This window comes from Oncorhynchus mykiss, chromosome 30 (genome assembly GCF_013265735.2).
Source record: "Oncorhynchus mykiss isolate Arlee chromosome 30, USDA_OmykA_1.1, whole genome shotgun sequence".
Taxonomy (NCBI): domain Eukaryota; kingdom Metazoa; phylum Chordata; class Actinopteri; order Salmoniformes; family Salmonidae; genus Oncorhynchus; species Oncorhynchus mykiss.
The window spans coordinates 15,531,314-15,547,434 of NC_050570.1; the positions used below are offsets into that span (position 1 = coordinate 15,531,314).

General features: G+C 41.9%; 1 protein-coding gene across 2 annotated transcripts in view; it reads right to left on the bottom strand.

The window, feature by feature from the left end:
• Positions 1 to 4,703: 4,703 nt before the first annotated feature.
• The window catches only part of LOC110521411 (protein shisa-like-1a), a 41,447-nt gene continuing 30,029 nt past the window's right edge, over positions 4,704 to 16,121 (bottom strand). For both annotated transcript variants that reach the window (XM_021598942.2, XM_021598943.2), the window contains one exon: positions 4,704 to 5,440. In XM_021598942.2, coding sequence (XP_021454617.1) covers position 5,440 — 1 coding nt within the window. In that variant the 3' untranslated portion in view covers positions 4,704 to 5,439. The remainder of the gene's footprint in view (positions 5,441 to 16,121) is intronic.

Genomic DNA, 16,121 nt, shown 5'->3' on the forward strand with positions numbered 1-16,121 from the left:
GGTCACCAGAATGGTTTCTCTTCACTCAATGTTTTTTGGGCCAGCCTTCCAATTTACTGCCCTTGAACTCCCCCGTCTCAGGGGATTGGCAGTTAGATTTGCCTGATGAAAATTGTGGACATTCAAAACATTTAAGACAGGCATAGCAGATGGTCAGAGGTCAGATCCTTGAGGATTCTCAGCACTTAGTGGTAGACACAAAGGTCTGAAATTACAATAAATGGAATAGTGAATAAGGGCTGTCAGTCTTGTTTAAGGCTTAGTTCAGTTGATGGGAAAATAACTTTGCGACCTTTTGCCACATTTCAGGCTTCAAACATAAAGATATAAAACTGTATTTTTTTGTGAAGAATCAACAACCAGTGGGACACAATCATGAAGTGGAACGACATTTATTGGATATTTCAAACTTTTTTAACAAATCAAAAACTGAAAAATTGGGCGTGCAAAATTATTCAGCCCCTTTACTTTCAGTGCAGCAAACTCTCTTCAGAAGTTCAGTGAGGATCTCTGAATGATCCAAAGTTCAAGGGGGCCGAATACTTTCGCAAGGCACTGTAGGTTGGCATTTATTGCATGAATCTTGACCTGGAGGCAACTAGGCATAATGGTCACTAGTAGGCCTGTGACTAAGTTATAAAATCTACTTTTAAACCTAGCCCTAACCGTAACCACACTGCTAACCTTAATGCCTAACTCTAACCTTAAAATAAGACCAAAAGTGACATTTCTTATAATATAGCCAATTTGGACTTTGCAGCTGGCCCATCTAGCAGAAATCGCTCAGTTCTGCCTCCAGGGCAAGATTCATGATAATAAACGTCAAACTGTGGAAAATAGGGCTGACTGTGGAGGCAGTGCAAAGATAGCTACAATATTTATTGTTTATGCTTGGTGCTATTATGAAGATATTCATCTACACATGAAAGTTATCTGATTAAGGGAGACAATTTGACTAGTTTACCGATATTCACAATCGGCTACTTCAGCTCTCCTCTCTTCTGCTCTTCTCCCCTTCCTCCCCCCGCTCCCCCTACCCACTTCTCTATTCTCCACCCGCTGTGGGTGTCTCCCTCTTTGAGTGACATCTGATCACCAATGGCACTGTAATGATAATCTGATAACAGTGGGCCGGATAGGGCCTTCCAAATGGGCTTTATCACATTACATTTAGACAAATGGCATGAAATGGCAACATTAAGATCCACTTAACGTGGGCTCTGCGCCACAGAAGGGCTCTCTGCCTGCCTCAGAGAGGGCTGAGTGGGCAGGGTGGTAGATGCTAGCGATGGGACGGTCTAATGGGGTTTTGATAGATGGATGCCATCATGCCAGCAGCCAGAGTGATGCTTTGCCCTGCTCCTCTGGAACAGTGGGAGATCGAAGAAATGTTTTGTTTTTCATAGTGATGAATGGGATTAACTAGCGTACACTGTTTATTATGAAGTCTTTGTCCCTCTGGTCTTTTCCCACAATAATGCTATCATAGCAATGAAACAGGGAGGGAGGAAGGTCTCGGAAAATGTGGAAGTGATGGGGAGCAAGGCAGATGGATGTGTTTAGGAGAAGAAAAGGAAGAAAGGAAGAGAGTGAAGGACAGACTGGTGGGATGAGGAGAGAAGAGAAAATGCGTATTGAACAGTCGGAGGTAAAAAAAAAAAAAAAAGTGAGAATTTTGGCGAGAAAGAGAAAGCTGATTAATGAAAAAGCTGAAAATACTTCTTGCTAACAAACCTTGCCATCTCCTTGGATACTCTGGCATCTGAGACCCTTCTTCAGCTGTGGCAGACAGGATTCTAATTTAGAACAAGGTATTTAGGCGTGACATGACTGTCTGTGTCTCCGTCTGTCTGCTTCTCTCTGGCCTGTCATCTCCTGGCCTTAATGATGTCTCAGGTCCTAGTCTGGCTGCCTGGGTTGTGTGATTCACCAGGCTAGGGGTGGCAGCTACAGGCCACTGCTTTGACTCAGACAGAATGCCCTAGCCAAACACAACATCTGGAACAAACTTTATTCTACTTTTATGTTTTGGGCTTTGAGATTCTGAGTTTAAAAAAGAGCAGCATACACACAGAAATGTTTAAACACACTGGAAAAGATACAACTTTATTTCTCCCTGGTGGAACAATACAAAGTTAACAAGTGCAGAAACAATTCAACTCATAACTCTACGTTATCATCATCACCACACCCACAGTGAGGTACCGACAAATCACTACAAAGCTTCTTTGTACAGGTGGAGATTTACTCTACGGCAACCTCAAGCAAGAGGTACCGATACACCAAGTCTAAAACCAACAACACCCTGAACAGCTTCTACCCCCAAGCCATAAGACTGCTAAACAGTTAGTCCTGGTAGCTATTTGGTTAAGTAGTTAACTATCTGCATTGACCCATTTTGCACTCACTTTTTTGACTCATTACATACGTTGCTGCTACTGTTCACTATGTCACTTTATCCCTAGTTATACGTACATATCTACCTCAATTACCTCGTACCCCTGCACAGTGACTCAGGACTGGTCCTCCTTGTATATAGACAAGTTATTGTTACTCATTATGTATCTATTATTACTTTTAATATTACGTGTTTTACTTAGTATTATTTCTCTATTTTCTTTCTCTCTGCACTGTTGGGAACGGACCATGAGTATGCATTTCACTGTTAGTCCACAGCTGTTGTTTACTAGATGTTTAACTGAAGTCTGTGCGCCCAGTGGGTTGCTAGGCAAGGGGCATTTCCCTATTTATCACGACTACATATTGTTGATGGAAAAGGAAGTCCCTGCTCACAGTAGCTTTGCTTTGTTACAGCAGCACAGCACTGTGGCTCCAGAGGAGACGTGTGTTCCCTAGCATATCTGATCTCTGCCATTTCCCCTGCTTTGAGCCCAATTAAATCCCCTTTGTATTGCAGCAGCTGTTTAAAATTCCTGCTCCTCCCAGTTTCCTAGCTGCTGCCACTGCTCTCTCTCACTTTCTGCAGGAGGCAGGGAGGGAGGTAGGGAAGGAGGCAGCGGACAGAAGAAGGGAGCGGGGGAGAGAGAAGAGAGAGGGGGAGAGAGGGAAAGGGGGAGGGAGAGATAGGAGAGGGAGTGACAGAAAGAGAGAGGTAGTGACAGAAAGAGAGAGAGAGAGAGAGAGAGAGAGAGAGAGAGAGAGAGAGAGAGAGAAGAAATGAAGGAAGGAAAGAGGAAGAGAGAAAGAGATAGCTTGCCAGTCCAGTCCAACCCAATTATTTCAGTTGGTCACATCTTATCTCAGCACTAGGTACAAGTCAACTTATATCGCACTTCTTGTGTTTTAAAAATGATATATTTCTATGATTATCCATATTATTAGTACTGCACTGTTGGGAAAGAGCTCTTAAGTAAGAATTTCTCTGTACTGTTGCATTCTGTGCACGTGGCGAATAAACGTTGAAACTTGAAACGTATCAGCACAGGATACAAGTCCACTGGAGCAGCCACGCAGTTAGATTGTAGCCTTTTAGTGTACGGAAGTTAACTCAAACTGACCAAATCTGAAGTTTATTGCTGATTACAACAGATTATAATGTCAGCAAGGATCATTCTATAACAGAAATGTGTATAGTTCTGCCATTTTTATTGGCCCCTACCAAGGACACTGCAGTGCTGCATGGCTGGTACGGTCCAGGAATTCTCTGCACGTAATGTACTGGCTGTGCAGCTGCCAGATATCCAGGTTACAGCTGCAGAATCGGGGTAGAGTGAAGAGAGACACACCCCTGTACTGCACTGTATACGCTCTTAGAAAGAAGTGATTTCTGGATCCAAAAAGGGTTCTTCGGCTGTCCCCATCGGAGAACCCTTTGAAGAACCCCTTTTGGTTCCAGGTAGAATCCTTTCTATTCCAGGTACAAACCTTTTGGGATCGATGTAGAACCCTTTCCACAGAGGGTTCTATATGGAACCCAAAAGAGTTCTACCTGGAACCAAAAAGGGTTCTCCTATGGGGACAGCCGCAGAACCCTTTTGGAAGCTTTTCTCTACGAGCGGGCCTCCTGTCTTCCTCCATCACAATCCTTTCGCCTCCCAGCCTGCTGACACAAACATATGCTTTATTCTCTCTCCCCCCTCCCAACACAACAAGGCTGTACTTTATGTATCAATCGGAAAGTACAGTATATGTCAGCAATTAGTTAAGCGCTGAGCACAGCTTTATTCCATCCCTGTGCGGTTCCTAACACCTTTCTTTTTCACTGAAGTGATTATTTTGTCTGCACTCCACTCTTGCTCATTGCTAAGCTGACAAGGTGGCTTGAAGGGGAAGACCACTGTGTTCAGTAAGGTTTTATTATGTTGACATATTTCTTTTCCATAGACTTCACCTTGTAATTAAATCTATCCTGCAGAGAGAGCCTGGGTCTTCATCCCAAATGGCACCCTATTCCCTTTATAGTGCATTACTTTTGACCTGAGCCCTACCAAATGTAGTGCACTATATAGGGAATAGGATGCCATTTGGGATGCAGGCCTCAGATTCAATTCAGTGATTGCTCTGTGTGTGAGATGGTCTATGTTCTCATTTAGGTCAGGGCTCTCAATGGCTATTACCGGTATGGGACATTGGTGCTTATAATTTAAATGAACCAAATTAATATATATTTTTATCATTATTCCTAATGGGTCTCTTTAAATAAAGCCTGGACAGGAAAAGGACTGGACATCAATTTGTGAAGGTTGTAGTAGAGGAAACTTCACCAACTTATGTTTAATTAGAAAAATAATAAGATCACAAAATACACACAAAGGCCTTTTCTGAAGACAGGCTGACACTGTAGAATAGAGATGTCGCTCGATTCAGGTGAGTCTGTCTTCAAGATGCTCATTGTCAACCTCCATGGTGAATCGTCTAGGATGTTTACCACTCATAGAAAGTCCCTGACTAGTTTACTTTAAATACATCCCCACTAGATACAGTACTCCCACAACTTCTTCTGACTACTACTGAATTTAACCCCACACAGCAACCAAGCGCAATCAACACTCAAACACACAAATCAAACAAAGCCCCCTCGTTTGTAACCACATTTTATCCAGTCCACTTCAAGTCTCCATTGGTTTCTTATTAGAACAGTCCCAGCCCATGCAGGGGTATACATGGTCATTTTCAGTGCCTGTGGCCTGTTCCTTAGCAGTGTTTGGGTAGCAGCAGCTCCATTCACCTGGGCCTTCTGTTGTAGTCTAGACGTTTCGTCATACTCTATCCTTCAATGCCCTGTGTGTAGGAGCTCAGAGGAATGGAGGTGAGCAGGAACTGCTAGCTAGCCACTAGCCTCCGTAGGGCCAGCCACCCTGTGGTATGTTACTGTGTCAATAATCCAGGCAGACAGAGACAGGTGTCTGAGCCGTGCTATCCTCTGCCCGGCGTCGCTGCTCTCTACTCTTCTACTCATTCATCCTCTTGCAGCTTCACTCTGAATGGAAAAAAAAGACAGTGATACACTATTAAAACCCTTATAACGATGGTATTGACAGTTCAAGCAACTAAATTAATTAGAAAATATGTTGTATACTCTAGTTTCAGCGTTCTCCGATGTTGTATGTTTGCATTGGACAAGGCCAGTGGGGAAAAGGCAATTCATCATTACTGTTGTTATCTTTTTTTAATTACAATGGAGTGAACAATAAAAGCAACAACCATTCCTCTCTATGGTGCTTCCTCTCTACCCGGCTGTTTTTAGTTTTTTCTACAATATATTTATTAACAATATATTTCTTAACAACCCCCCCCACACACACACACGGCAGACTTCACTTGATTTAATTTATAATTTATACCCAAACGTTACCACGCAAACCCATTCAGCTGCAGTAGTGGTTCAAAGATACAATGTGAATATGCAGGAAATAGACACACGCTTTGGGGACAAAAGAAATGACATGAAAGATATTTGAAGCGCAAAAGCTTATTTCTGGAGAGAATCTGGCATTAGTAAGTGGTATCTTTATCAGATTATTATGTCACACTGCTCAGGTAGACTGGCAGGCAGATGACTGCTGTTAGTGTGTCTGTTGCCGTATGGTCAAGTTTGGTCAAAGCAATGTACCTACCATACATTGACCATCTGTTGAATCAGAAACCAGACTGCCAGGCAATAGACTTGCTGATACAGTGCCTTGCGAAAGTATTCGGCCCCCTTGAACTTTGCGACCTTTTGCCACATTTCAGGCTTCAAACATAAAGATATAAAACTGTATTTTTTTGTGAAGAATCATCAACAAGTGGGACACAATCATGAAGTGGAACGACATTTATTGGATATTTCAAACTTTTTTAACAAATCAAAAACTGAAAAATTGGGCGTGCAAAATTATTCAGCCCCTTTACTTTCAGTGCAGCAAACTCTCTCCAGAAGTTCAGTGAGGATCTCTGAATGATCCAATGTTGACCTAAATGACTAATGATGATAAATACAATCCACCTGTGTGTAATCAAGTCTCCGTATAAATGCACCTGCACTGTGATAGTCTCAGAGGTCCGTTAAAAGCGCAGAGAGCATCATGAAGAACAAGGAACACACCAGGCAGGTCCGGCAGATACACCAGGCAGATACTGTTGTGAAGAAGTTTAAAGCCGGATTTGGATACAAAAAGATTTCCCAAGCTTTAAACATCCCAAGGAGCACAGTGCAAGCGATAATATTGAAATGGAATGAGTATCAGACCACTGCAAATCTACCAAGACCTGGCCATCCCTCTAAACTTTCAGCTCATACAAGGAGAAGACTGATCACAGATGCAGCCAAGAGGCCCATGATCACTCTGGATGAACTGCAGAGATCTACAGCTGAGGTGGGAGACTCTGCCCATAGGACAACAATCAGTCGTATATTGCACAAATCTGGCCTTTATGGAAGAGTGGCAAGAAGAAAGCCATTTCTTAAAGATATCCATAAAAAGTGTTGTTTAAAGTTTGCCACAAGCCACCTGGGAGACACACCAAACATGTGGAAGAAGGTGCTCTGGTCAGATGAAACCAAAATTGAACTTTTTGGCAACAATGCAAAATGTTATGTTTGGCGTAAAAGCAACACAGCTCATCACCCTGAACACACCATCCCCACTGTCAAACATGGTGGTGGCAGCATCATGGTTTGAGCCTGCTTTTCTTCAGCAGGGACAGGGAAGATGGTTAAAATTGATGGGAAGATGGATGGAGCCAAATACAGGACCATTCTGGAAGAAAACCTGATGGAGTCTGCAAAAGACCTGAGACTGGGACGGAGATTTGTCTTCCAACAAGACAATGATCCAAAACATAAAGCAAAATCTACAATGGAATGGTTCAAAAATAAACATATCCAGGTGTTAGAATGGCCAAGTCAAAGTCCAGACCTGAATCCAATCGAGAATCTGTGGAAAGAACTGAAAACTGCTGTTCACAAATGCTCTCCATCCAACCTCACTGAGCTCAAGCTGTTTTGCAAGGAGGAATGGGAAAACATTTCAGTCTCTCGATGTGCAAAACTGATAGAGACATACCCCAAGCGACTTACAGCTGTAATCGCAGCAAAAGGTGGCGCTACAAAGTATTAACCTTTGGGGGCTGAATAATTTTGCACGCCCAATTTTTCAGTTTTTGATTTGTTAAAAAAGTTTGAAATATCCAATAAATGTCGTTCCACTTCATGATTGTGTACCACTTGTTGTTGATTCTTCACAAAAAAATACAGTTTTATATCTTTATGTTTGAAGCCTGAAATGTGGCAAAAGGTCGCAAAGTTCAAGGGGGCCGAATACTTTCGCAAGGCACTGTATGATACACTACATGACAAAAGTATGTGGACACCTGCCCGTCAAATATCTCATTCCAGAAACTTGGGCATTAATATGGAGTTGGTTCCCTCCTTTGCTGCTATAAGAGCTTCCACTCTTCTGGGAAGGCTTTCCACTAGATGTTGGAACATTGCTGCGGTGACTTGCCTCCACTTCAGCCACAAGAGCATTAGTGAGGTCGGGCACTGATGTTGGGCAATTAGGCTTGTCTCGCAGTCGGCGTTCCAATTCAACACAAAGGTGTTCGATGGGGTTGAGGTCAGAGCTCTGTGCAGGCCAGTCAAGTTCTTCCACGCCAATCTCTACAAAACTTTTCTGTATGGACTTCACTTTGTGCACGGGGGCATTGTCATGTTGAAACACGAAAGGTCCTACTCCAAACTATTGCAACAAAGTTGAAAACACAGAATCGTCTAGAATATCATTGTATGCTGTAGCGTTAAGATTTCCTTTCACTGGAACTAAGGGGCCTAGCCCGAACCATGAAAAACAGCCCCAGACCATTATTCCTCCTCTACCAAACGTTACGGATGGCACTATGCATTCGGGCAGGTAGCGATCTCCTGGCATCTACCAAACCCAGAGTTGTTGGCCTGCCAGATGATGAAGCGTGATTCATCATTCCAGAGAACGCGTTTCCAATGCTCCAGAGCCCAATGCCGGCTAAATTTACACCACTCCACTGACACTTGGCATTGCGCATGATGATCTTAGGCTTGTGTGCGGCTGCTCGGCCATGGAAACCCATTTCATGAAGCTCCTGATGAACAGTTATTGTGCTGACGTTGCTTCCAGAGGCAGTTTGGAACACAGTAGTGAGTTTTGCAACCGAGAACAGACGACTGTGGGCTTGTGTAGCTTCACACTTCTCGGCTGAGCTGTTGTTGCTCCTAGATGTTTCCACTTCACAGTAACAGCATTTACAGTTGACTGGGGCAGCTCTAGCAGGGCAGAAATTAGACGAACTGACTTGTTGGAAAGGTGGCATCCTATGACGGTGCCACGTTGAAAGTCACTGAGCTCTTCAGTGCAGGACATTCTACTGCCAATGTTTGTCTATGGAGAATGCATAACTGTTTGCTTGATTTTATAAACCTGTCAACAATGGGTGTGGCTGAAATAGCCAAATTATAGCCAAATAGCCACATTTTTTAGGGGCGTCCACATACTTTTGTGTATCTTAGCCACAGGGGGCTGACTGGAAATGACTGTCAGGTGACGGTCAGGCAGACGGCTCAGCTCTGAGTCAGGGCCTATGATTGTGGTGACAGATGCTACCTCGTTTGGTCGACTCTGCTATAGATGACCCTAGCTGGCCTGGTGAGGCAGCCTGGCATGCAGGCAGGCATCACCCAGGAGTTGGGTGGTCCATATGGCACCGGGCCTGGTTGCTGTGATCCGATGCCAAATGTTCTGGTGATAATCACCATGGAGATAGAGCTTCATCTCTCGCTATGGTTAACATGCATTAATATGATATGAAATGCTGCTGGCTGCCTATTCAGTTTTCACACTGTCGATGCTACAGTAGTTTGCATTTCCTGCTGTACAGGAAAATTCTCAGCAACTAAAGAGTGTTCAAATTAAGATCCTACATCTGTACACACCAAGCCCTGAGCAGCTTGATCGTCGCTCACATACTGTATTATAAAGCCTAAAACCTAGATTCTGACCTAAATTATATTGCAGTTCAGGTATTTTTTTTATAACGCTCTGAGGCATCATACTAAGTTAGTATCAGTATGGGAACAAGAGGAATCCAAAGAGCAGCACTAATCATAGAAAAGGGAAGGCTCAATCTGCCAACATCACAAAACTGAATCCAGGACCTTTCTCTGGTAAGGGGTCCATCACACATGTGCGATCCGATGGTATCAAGAGAGTTAAGGGTTATCACCCCACCCCTGGGCAGGGACAACTGGCCTTGAGGCCAGGCACCACACCCTCAGAGGGTCATTTTCCCCCCTTAATCATACCACAATCAACTTTTCCCCGTTTCATTTTGTATACATTTTTTATGATATGTACCCATTGATTCTTGAAGAATATAACTTACAAATGCCTCATGAGCTTAGTTCAACAGCTGTACCCTATCAGAAATGAAATTATAAGCGTGTTTTACTACAATGTTTGTAAACAAAGTAAATGTAAACAAATATTATATAGCATCAAAACATGGTTAAACTATACATTTTATATAATTCCTTAGCACTTTCTATGAATTTGAAAGTGGTTCAGTTTCTCCAGGCCTTTCCCTTAGCTTTTTATAAAAACCGGGGCAGAGAAAACACTTTATTATTGTTTCAACTGCTGAATGACCCTTTAATGTAGTGAGCTTTGAAATGATTGGTGTATGTTCATTCTAAAGTGATTCAAATGCATTCAAATGTTAATGACGGTAGTATGATAAACGAAAGAAAATATAAATTTTTCAAGTTTTTTACATTTTTATGTTGACTTTTTGAAAATACTAATATTAATGGCCCAAAATACAAACAAATATAAATACTGACAGCTAGATGCAAAAATGTCATTTCAGCATGTGGTGCTTGGCCTTAATATGACCAGACATTCTAACCAGATCTGAGACATTGTACAGATGCAGGATCTTAATTTAAGACAGTTTGCTGTAGCAGAAAAATAATCCTACAGCAACAGCAAATGTGAATTATTATGTGCATTATAATGAATGGACATTTTTGTAGGGGTTGATCCTTTTTTGTAAGGGGAAATCAAGTCAAATGTGAAATGGAAATTACAAACGTCAGAAGCCTTTTTAAACCTAAAAAGTATTACCTTTTCTGAAAGTTATCCTGCAACAGGGTGACCAAATTAAGATCCTACATCTGTAACTGTCAGGAGGAGATTCCGTTTCATTATTGAGCTCTGAGTGTTTTTTATTTGCGCTGTGCTGGGAGCTTCCAGGAACAGCTGTGTGTGTTTACTGCTGTGTAAAGGCTTGCTACAGGGCCCCAGTGGACCACAATGTCAAAAATATATCAGTTATGTGGCCATGTGTTCATGTGCTCTCCATGCAGAAATTGTCAAAGAAAGCGTACCAAAGCCTTGGATCTTTTTCCTGTTATGAGCCAATATAGTCCACAGCTTCTTATCAATCATGGCATACTTGATACTGTCATGATCCCACTGTGCATATTATTTGTTCCACTTAACCAATGGGGACTTGTTGTCTGTTATCTATATTGGACCCATCGGTTCCTGTAAATACATGACTGTGCATGAGTAACTGATTATGCTTTCTGCTCATCCATGCATTGCGACTCTTCCTTTTAGCTAGAACATACAGTACCTGGTTAAGCATTCTGTATTTGTTTAGGCTGACTTCAATACCTGAACAGCAGAATTTTTATAAATCTATCCATGGAGAGAGAGTAATATCAGATTCCCAGACCGCCTACGCTGAGCCAATAACAGATTTAAGTCTGTGCACACATAACAGCCTTCTCAAGTAGAATCCCAGCTAGAAAATGTGGTTCCTTAGAAGTTGTAGGAACGTACGCTTTTGGTTCCCCATTGGTTCTGGGAACGAAGCCATAAGTTTCCTGACTGAACGTTTTTTAAACTTTCTGAGAACCGAAGTGAACATTTTGCCTGTTCTGGTACTGTTAATCTTTAGGTTGCAGGGAGGTTCTGAGAACATTTTACTATGGTTCCCTGAAAGTGTTCCTGGGAGGTTTTATTAACGTTCTGAGATTGGAAATTATAGGTTATTTGACAGTAACTAAATAACGTTCTCAGAACATGTTTCAGAAAGACTTTTAGTAACGTCAGTGAGATTCAAACCAATGCTCTTCTGTTCTCTATCCATGGAATTAGTCCACTGCGCACCCAGGATGGAGCTGGCGTGCAATGTTTTTTTAAACTTATACAAAGCTGTTCATTTTTGTCTATTCAAACAGACCCCATTTCAAAGGAAACAAGCACTCAATCAATAAGATCACACACTTAACAAGATAGAGGATAGAGATAGTTTTGTTGGGACTGAAAACGTAATGTATATGTTTTTAAATAACATTCTTAGTGTCACGCCCTGACCTTAGAGATCCTTTTTATGTCTCTATTTTGGTTTGGTCAGGGCGTGAGTTGGGGTGGGCGTTCTATGTTTTGTGTTTATATGATTTTATATTTCTATATTTTGGCTGGGTATGGTTCTCAATCAGGGACAGCTGTCTATCGTTGTCTCTTATTGGGAACCATACTTAGGTACCCTTTTCCCCACCTGTGTTTGTGGGAAGTTGACGTACTTTATGGCACTCAGCCTTAAGCTTCACGGTTTAGTTTTGTAGTGTGTATTGTTTTGTTTTGCGTCTTTTCTTAATTAAAGAACACGCTGCACCATGGTCCAGTTCCTTCAACAGTCGTGACACTTAGAACGTTATTTGAACATTACTAATGTTTTCTTGTGTTTTTTTGTGGAAAGTTTTCTTAATTTTCTGAGAACTTGACTTTAAATAGAACCATGGAGAGAATCTGTAGAAAAACATTATGCTGAAGCACTGAAATTCCACAGAACGTTGTTTTTTAATACTCTCTGAATGTTCTGAGATCATGACTTTGAATAGAACCATGAGGAAACCTGTAGAAAATTATGTATGTTACGTTATGTACTGAAATTCCCACCTAAGAAACATGGTTCTCAGAACATTATGTGCTAGCTGGGTATCCTGCACCATTAACCAGAGCGTTGTGGGAAGGTTGTATGCAAAATAACAAAACAACCACCATGTTCTCACCAAGCTCTAAGAAACATATGGTTCTCACAACGTTATCTGCTAGCTGGGATTATGGTAAACAGTGTTCCCACACATTAACTTGCCATGCTGCAATTCCTCCCCACAAAGAAATAGATGCAGAGCAATAATCTGATACTTTTGCTGAAGTATTGTTGTGGCAGGTAGCCTAGTGGTTAGAGTGTTGGACTAGTAACCGGAAGGTTGCAAAATCAAATCCCTGAGCTGACAAGGTAAACATTTGTCGTTCTACCCCTGAACAAGGCAGTTAACCCACTGTTTGTCATTGAAAATAAGAATTTGCTTTTAACTGACCTGCCTAGTTAAATAAAGGTTAAAAAAAATCTGACCAACAAACAGATGTTCCTCTAAGTATGAATCTAATTCTCAGCCATTACCCATCATCCTCCCTGTCCCTGGGGTTACGGCTCTGTCGTTTGCAACTTAACTCAAGACCATCTGATGATTGTTTGTGTATTTATTTGGGCAACAAACTTTGGATCCTATTCAGTCACAACCGATTACAGAATTTGCAGTGTAAGACAATAACAATGTTATTTTCATCTCAGACCAGAAAAACAGCTTGTGATTGAACAGAGCCTTTAGCCTCAGTCTTTGAGATTGTATCATCTCAATGTTTGTATCATTTGGAAGAAAACATTTGTTATTCATAACTTGTACAGATTATGAAGATGTCGTACAAATGAATGCTTACTGAAAGCACTCGCTTTGAACTTCCTAAGCCAAAACTCAGCTTACTCTAAACAATCAAACGTTTTGTCAAATATTACATCTTTATTTTCAGAACAAGATCATACTGTTGCTAACACATCCATAACAACCTTACGGAGTCATAATGCAAAGTCTTCACTACCAATCATCTATTACACCAGCACGTATTACCATCAGGTAGCCTATGGATGCTACCTTCCTATAGGCCTACTTTGTCTTTTATCCACAATGTGAATCCTGAGCCAAACCTGATCCATTTTCAAAGACTGTATGTTCTGTGTGAAGCTGTTTCCAGTAGGAGTGAAGCATCCCTGACAGAGACTGATGAGGCCTCTCAGACTGAACGGACTGCTCTCTCTAACAACGGGCCTCTGTGGACATGTCTGGTGGCACAGGTGTTTGACCAGTATTGTCACAGCAAAATAGTCATGCAGCAACATTTAGTCAATATTGTTGCTTGATCGGTGGTTTTAGCTGGCCAAAATTAGGTGACATGGAATACTGTTAATATAACCATGTGCTAGTGCAGGTTCTCAGGGAATTTATGTAAATAATTAAGCTAATCTTATTTTAAGAAAATAAGAGTGGTACAGAAATGAACATTACATTATCTGGCAACAGCTCTTGTGGACATTCCTGCAGTCAGCATGCCAATTGCACGCTCCCTCAAAACTTGAGACATTTGTGGCATTGTGTTGTGTGGCACTTTTTAGAGTGGCCGTTTATAGTCCCCTGCACAAGGTACACCTGTGTAATGATCATGCTGTTTAATCATCTTCTTGATATGCCACACCTGTCAGGTGGATGGATTATCTTGGCAAATGAGAAATGCTCACTAACAGGGATGTAAACAAATTTGTGCACAAAATTTGAGAGAAATAAGCTTTTTGTGTATGGAACATTTCTAGGATCTTTTATTTCAGCTCATGAAACACGGGACCAACACTTTACATGTTGCATTTATATTTTGTTCAGTATAATTAGGCATATATTCATAATTAGGACAGGCTCTATGGACAGGTGTTCCTATGAACATGTCCCACTGGTAGTCACTAGGAATGTGTTCACCGCTAGGACAGATTCTGTCTCAGCTCTCCTGTCTGTGTCAGAACCCTGACTCTGACGGTCTGGTACGGCCAACAAACCCATTTGTCATATCTCTGCTCTCATTAAGTTATCATAGACAGTCAGAGAGAGGGCTTGGCCAGAGAACTGGTGTCTGTCTGTCTGACGTTCTGGCTGTCCGGCTGTCTGGCTCGTAGTGAGAGCTCTGTGTTTTCAATACAAGCCAGCTCCTCAACACCAAGAGAATGTCTGAGACAGAGATTGATCCAATCCTTTGATGAAGATTGAGGTTGTTCTGACTAATATTCTGACTGTGTTGATCCAACCCTTTGATGAAGATTGAGTTTGTTCTTCCAGTTGTTCTTTGAATTCCTTGAAGACAGATATAAAGTGCATTCAAAAAGTATTCATACCCCTAGACTTTTTCCAATTTTTTTTTGTTACAGCCTTATTCTAAAACTGATAAAATATTTTTTTCCTTCATCAATCTACACACAATATCCCATAATGACAAAGTAAAAACAGGTGTTTAGACATTTTTGCAAATTTATATATATAAAAAAATAGAAATACCTTACTTAAATAAGAATTCAGACCCTTTGCTATGAGATTTGAAATTGAGCTCAGGCACATCCTTTTTCCAGTGATCATCCTTGAGATGTTTCTATAACTTGATTGGAGTCCACCTGTGGTAAATTCAATTGATTGGACATGATTTGGAAAGGCACACACCTGTCTATATAAGGTCCCACAGATGACAGTGCATTTCAGAACAAAAACCAAGCCATGAGGTTAAAGGAATTGTCCGTAGAGCTCCAATTGTGTTGAGGCACAAGATTACCAAAACATTCTTGCAGCATTGGAACCACCAAGACTCTTCCTAGAGCTGGCCGCCTGGCCAAACTCAGCAATCGGTGGAGAAGGGCCTTGGTCAGGGAGGTGACCAAGAACTTGATGGTCCCTCTGACAGAGCTCCAGAGTTCCTCTGTGGAGAAGGGAGAACCTTCCAGTAGAACAACTATCTCATCAGCACTCCACCATCAGGTCTTCATGATAGTGTCCAGACAGATTCCACTCCTCAGTAAAAGGCACATGGAGTTTGTCAAAGATGCCTAAACGACTCTCAGACCATGAGGAACAAGATTCTCTGGTCTGATGAAACCAAGATGGAACTATTTGACCTGAATGCCAAGCATCAGGTCTGGAGAAAACCTTGCACCACCCCTGAAGCATGGTGGTGGCAGCATCATGCTGTGGGGATGTTTTTCAGTGGCAGGGACTGGGAGACTAGTCAGGATTGAGGGAAAGATGAACGGAGCAAAGTACAGAGAGATCCTGATGAAAACCTGCTCCAGAGCGCTAAGGACCTCAGACTGGGGTGAAGACTCACATTCCAACAGGACAACAACCCTAAGCACACAGCCAAGACAATGCAGGAGTAGCTTCAGGACAAGTCTCTGAATGTTATTGAGTGGCCCAGACAGACCCCGGACTTTAAATCGACCTACTATCTGGAGAGACCTGAAAATAGCTGTGCAGCGACACTCCCTTTCCAACCCGACGAAGCTTGAGAGAATCTGCAGAGAAGAATAGGAGAAACTCCCCAATACAGATGTGTCAAGCTTGTAGTGTCATACCCAAGAAGACTCAAAGCTGTAATCTCTGGCAAATGTGCTTGAAGAAAGTACTGAGCAAAGGGTCTGAATAGTTAGGTAAATGTTATAAACATTTCTAAAAACCTGTTATTGCTTTGTCATTATGGGGTATTGTG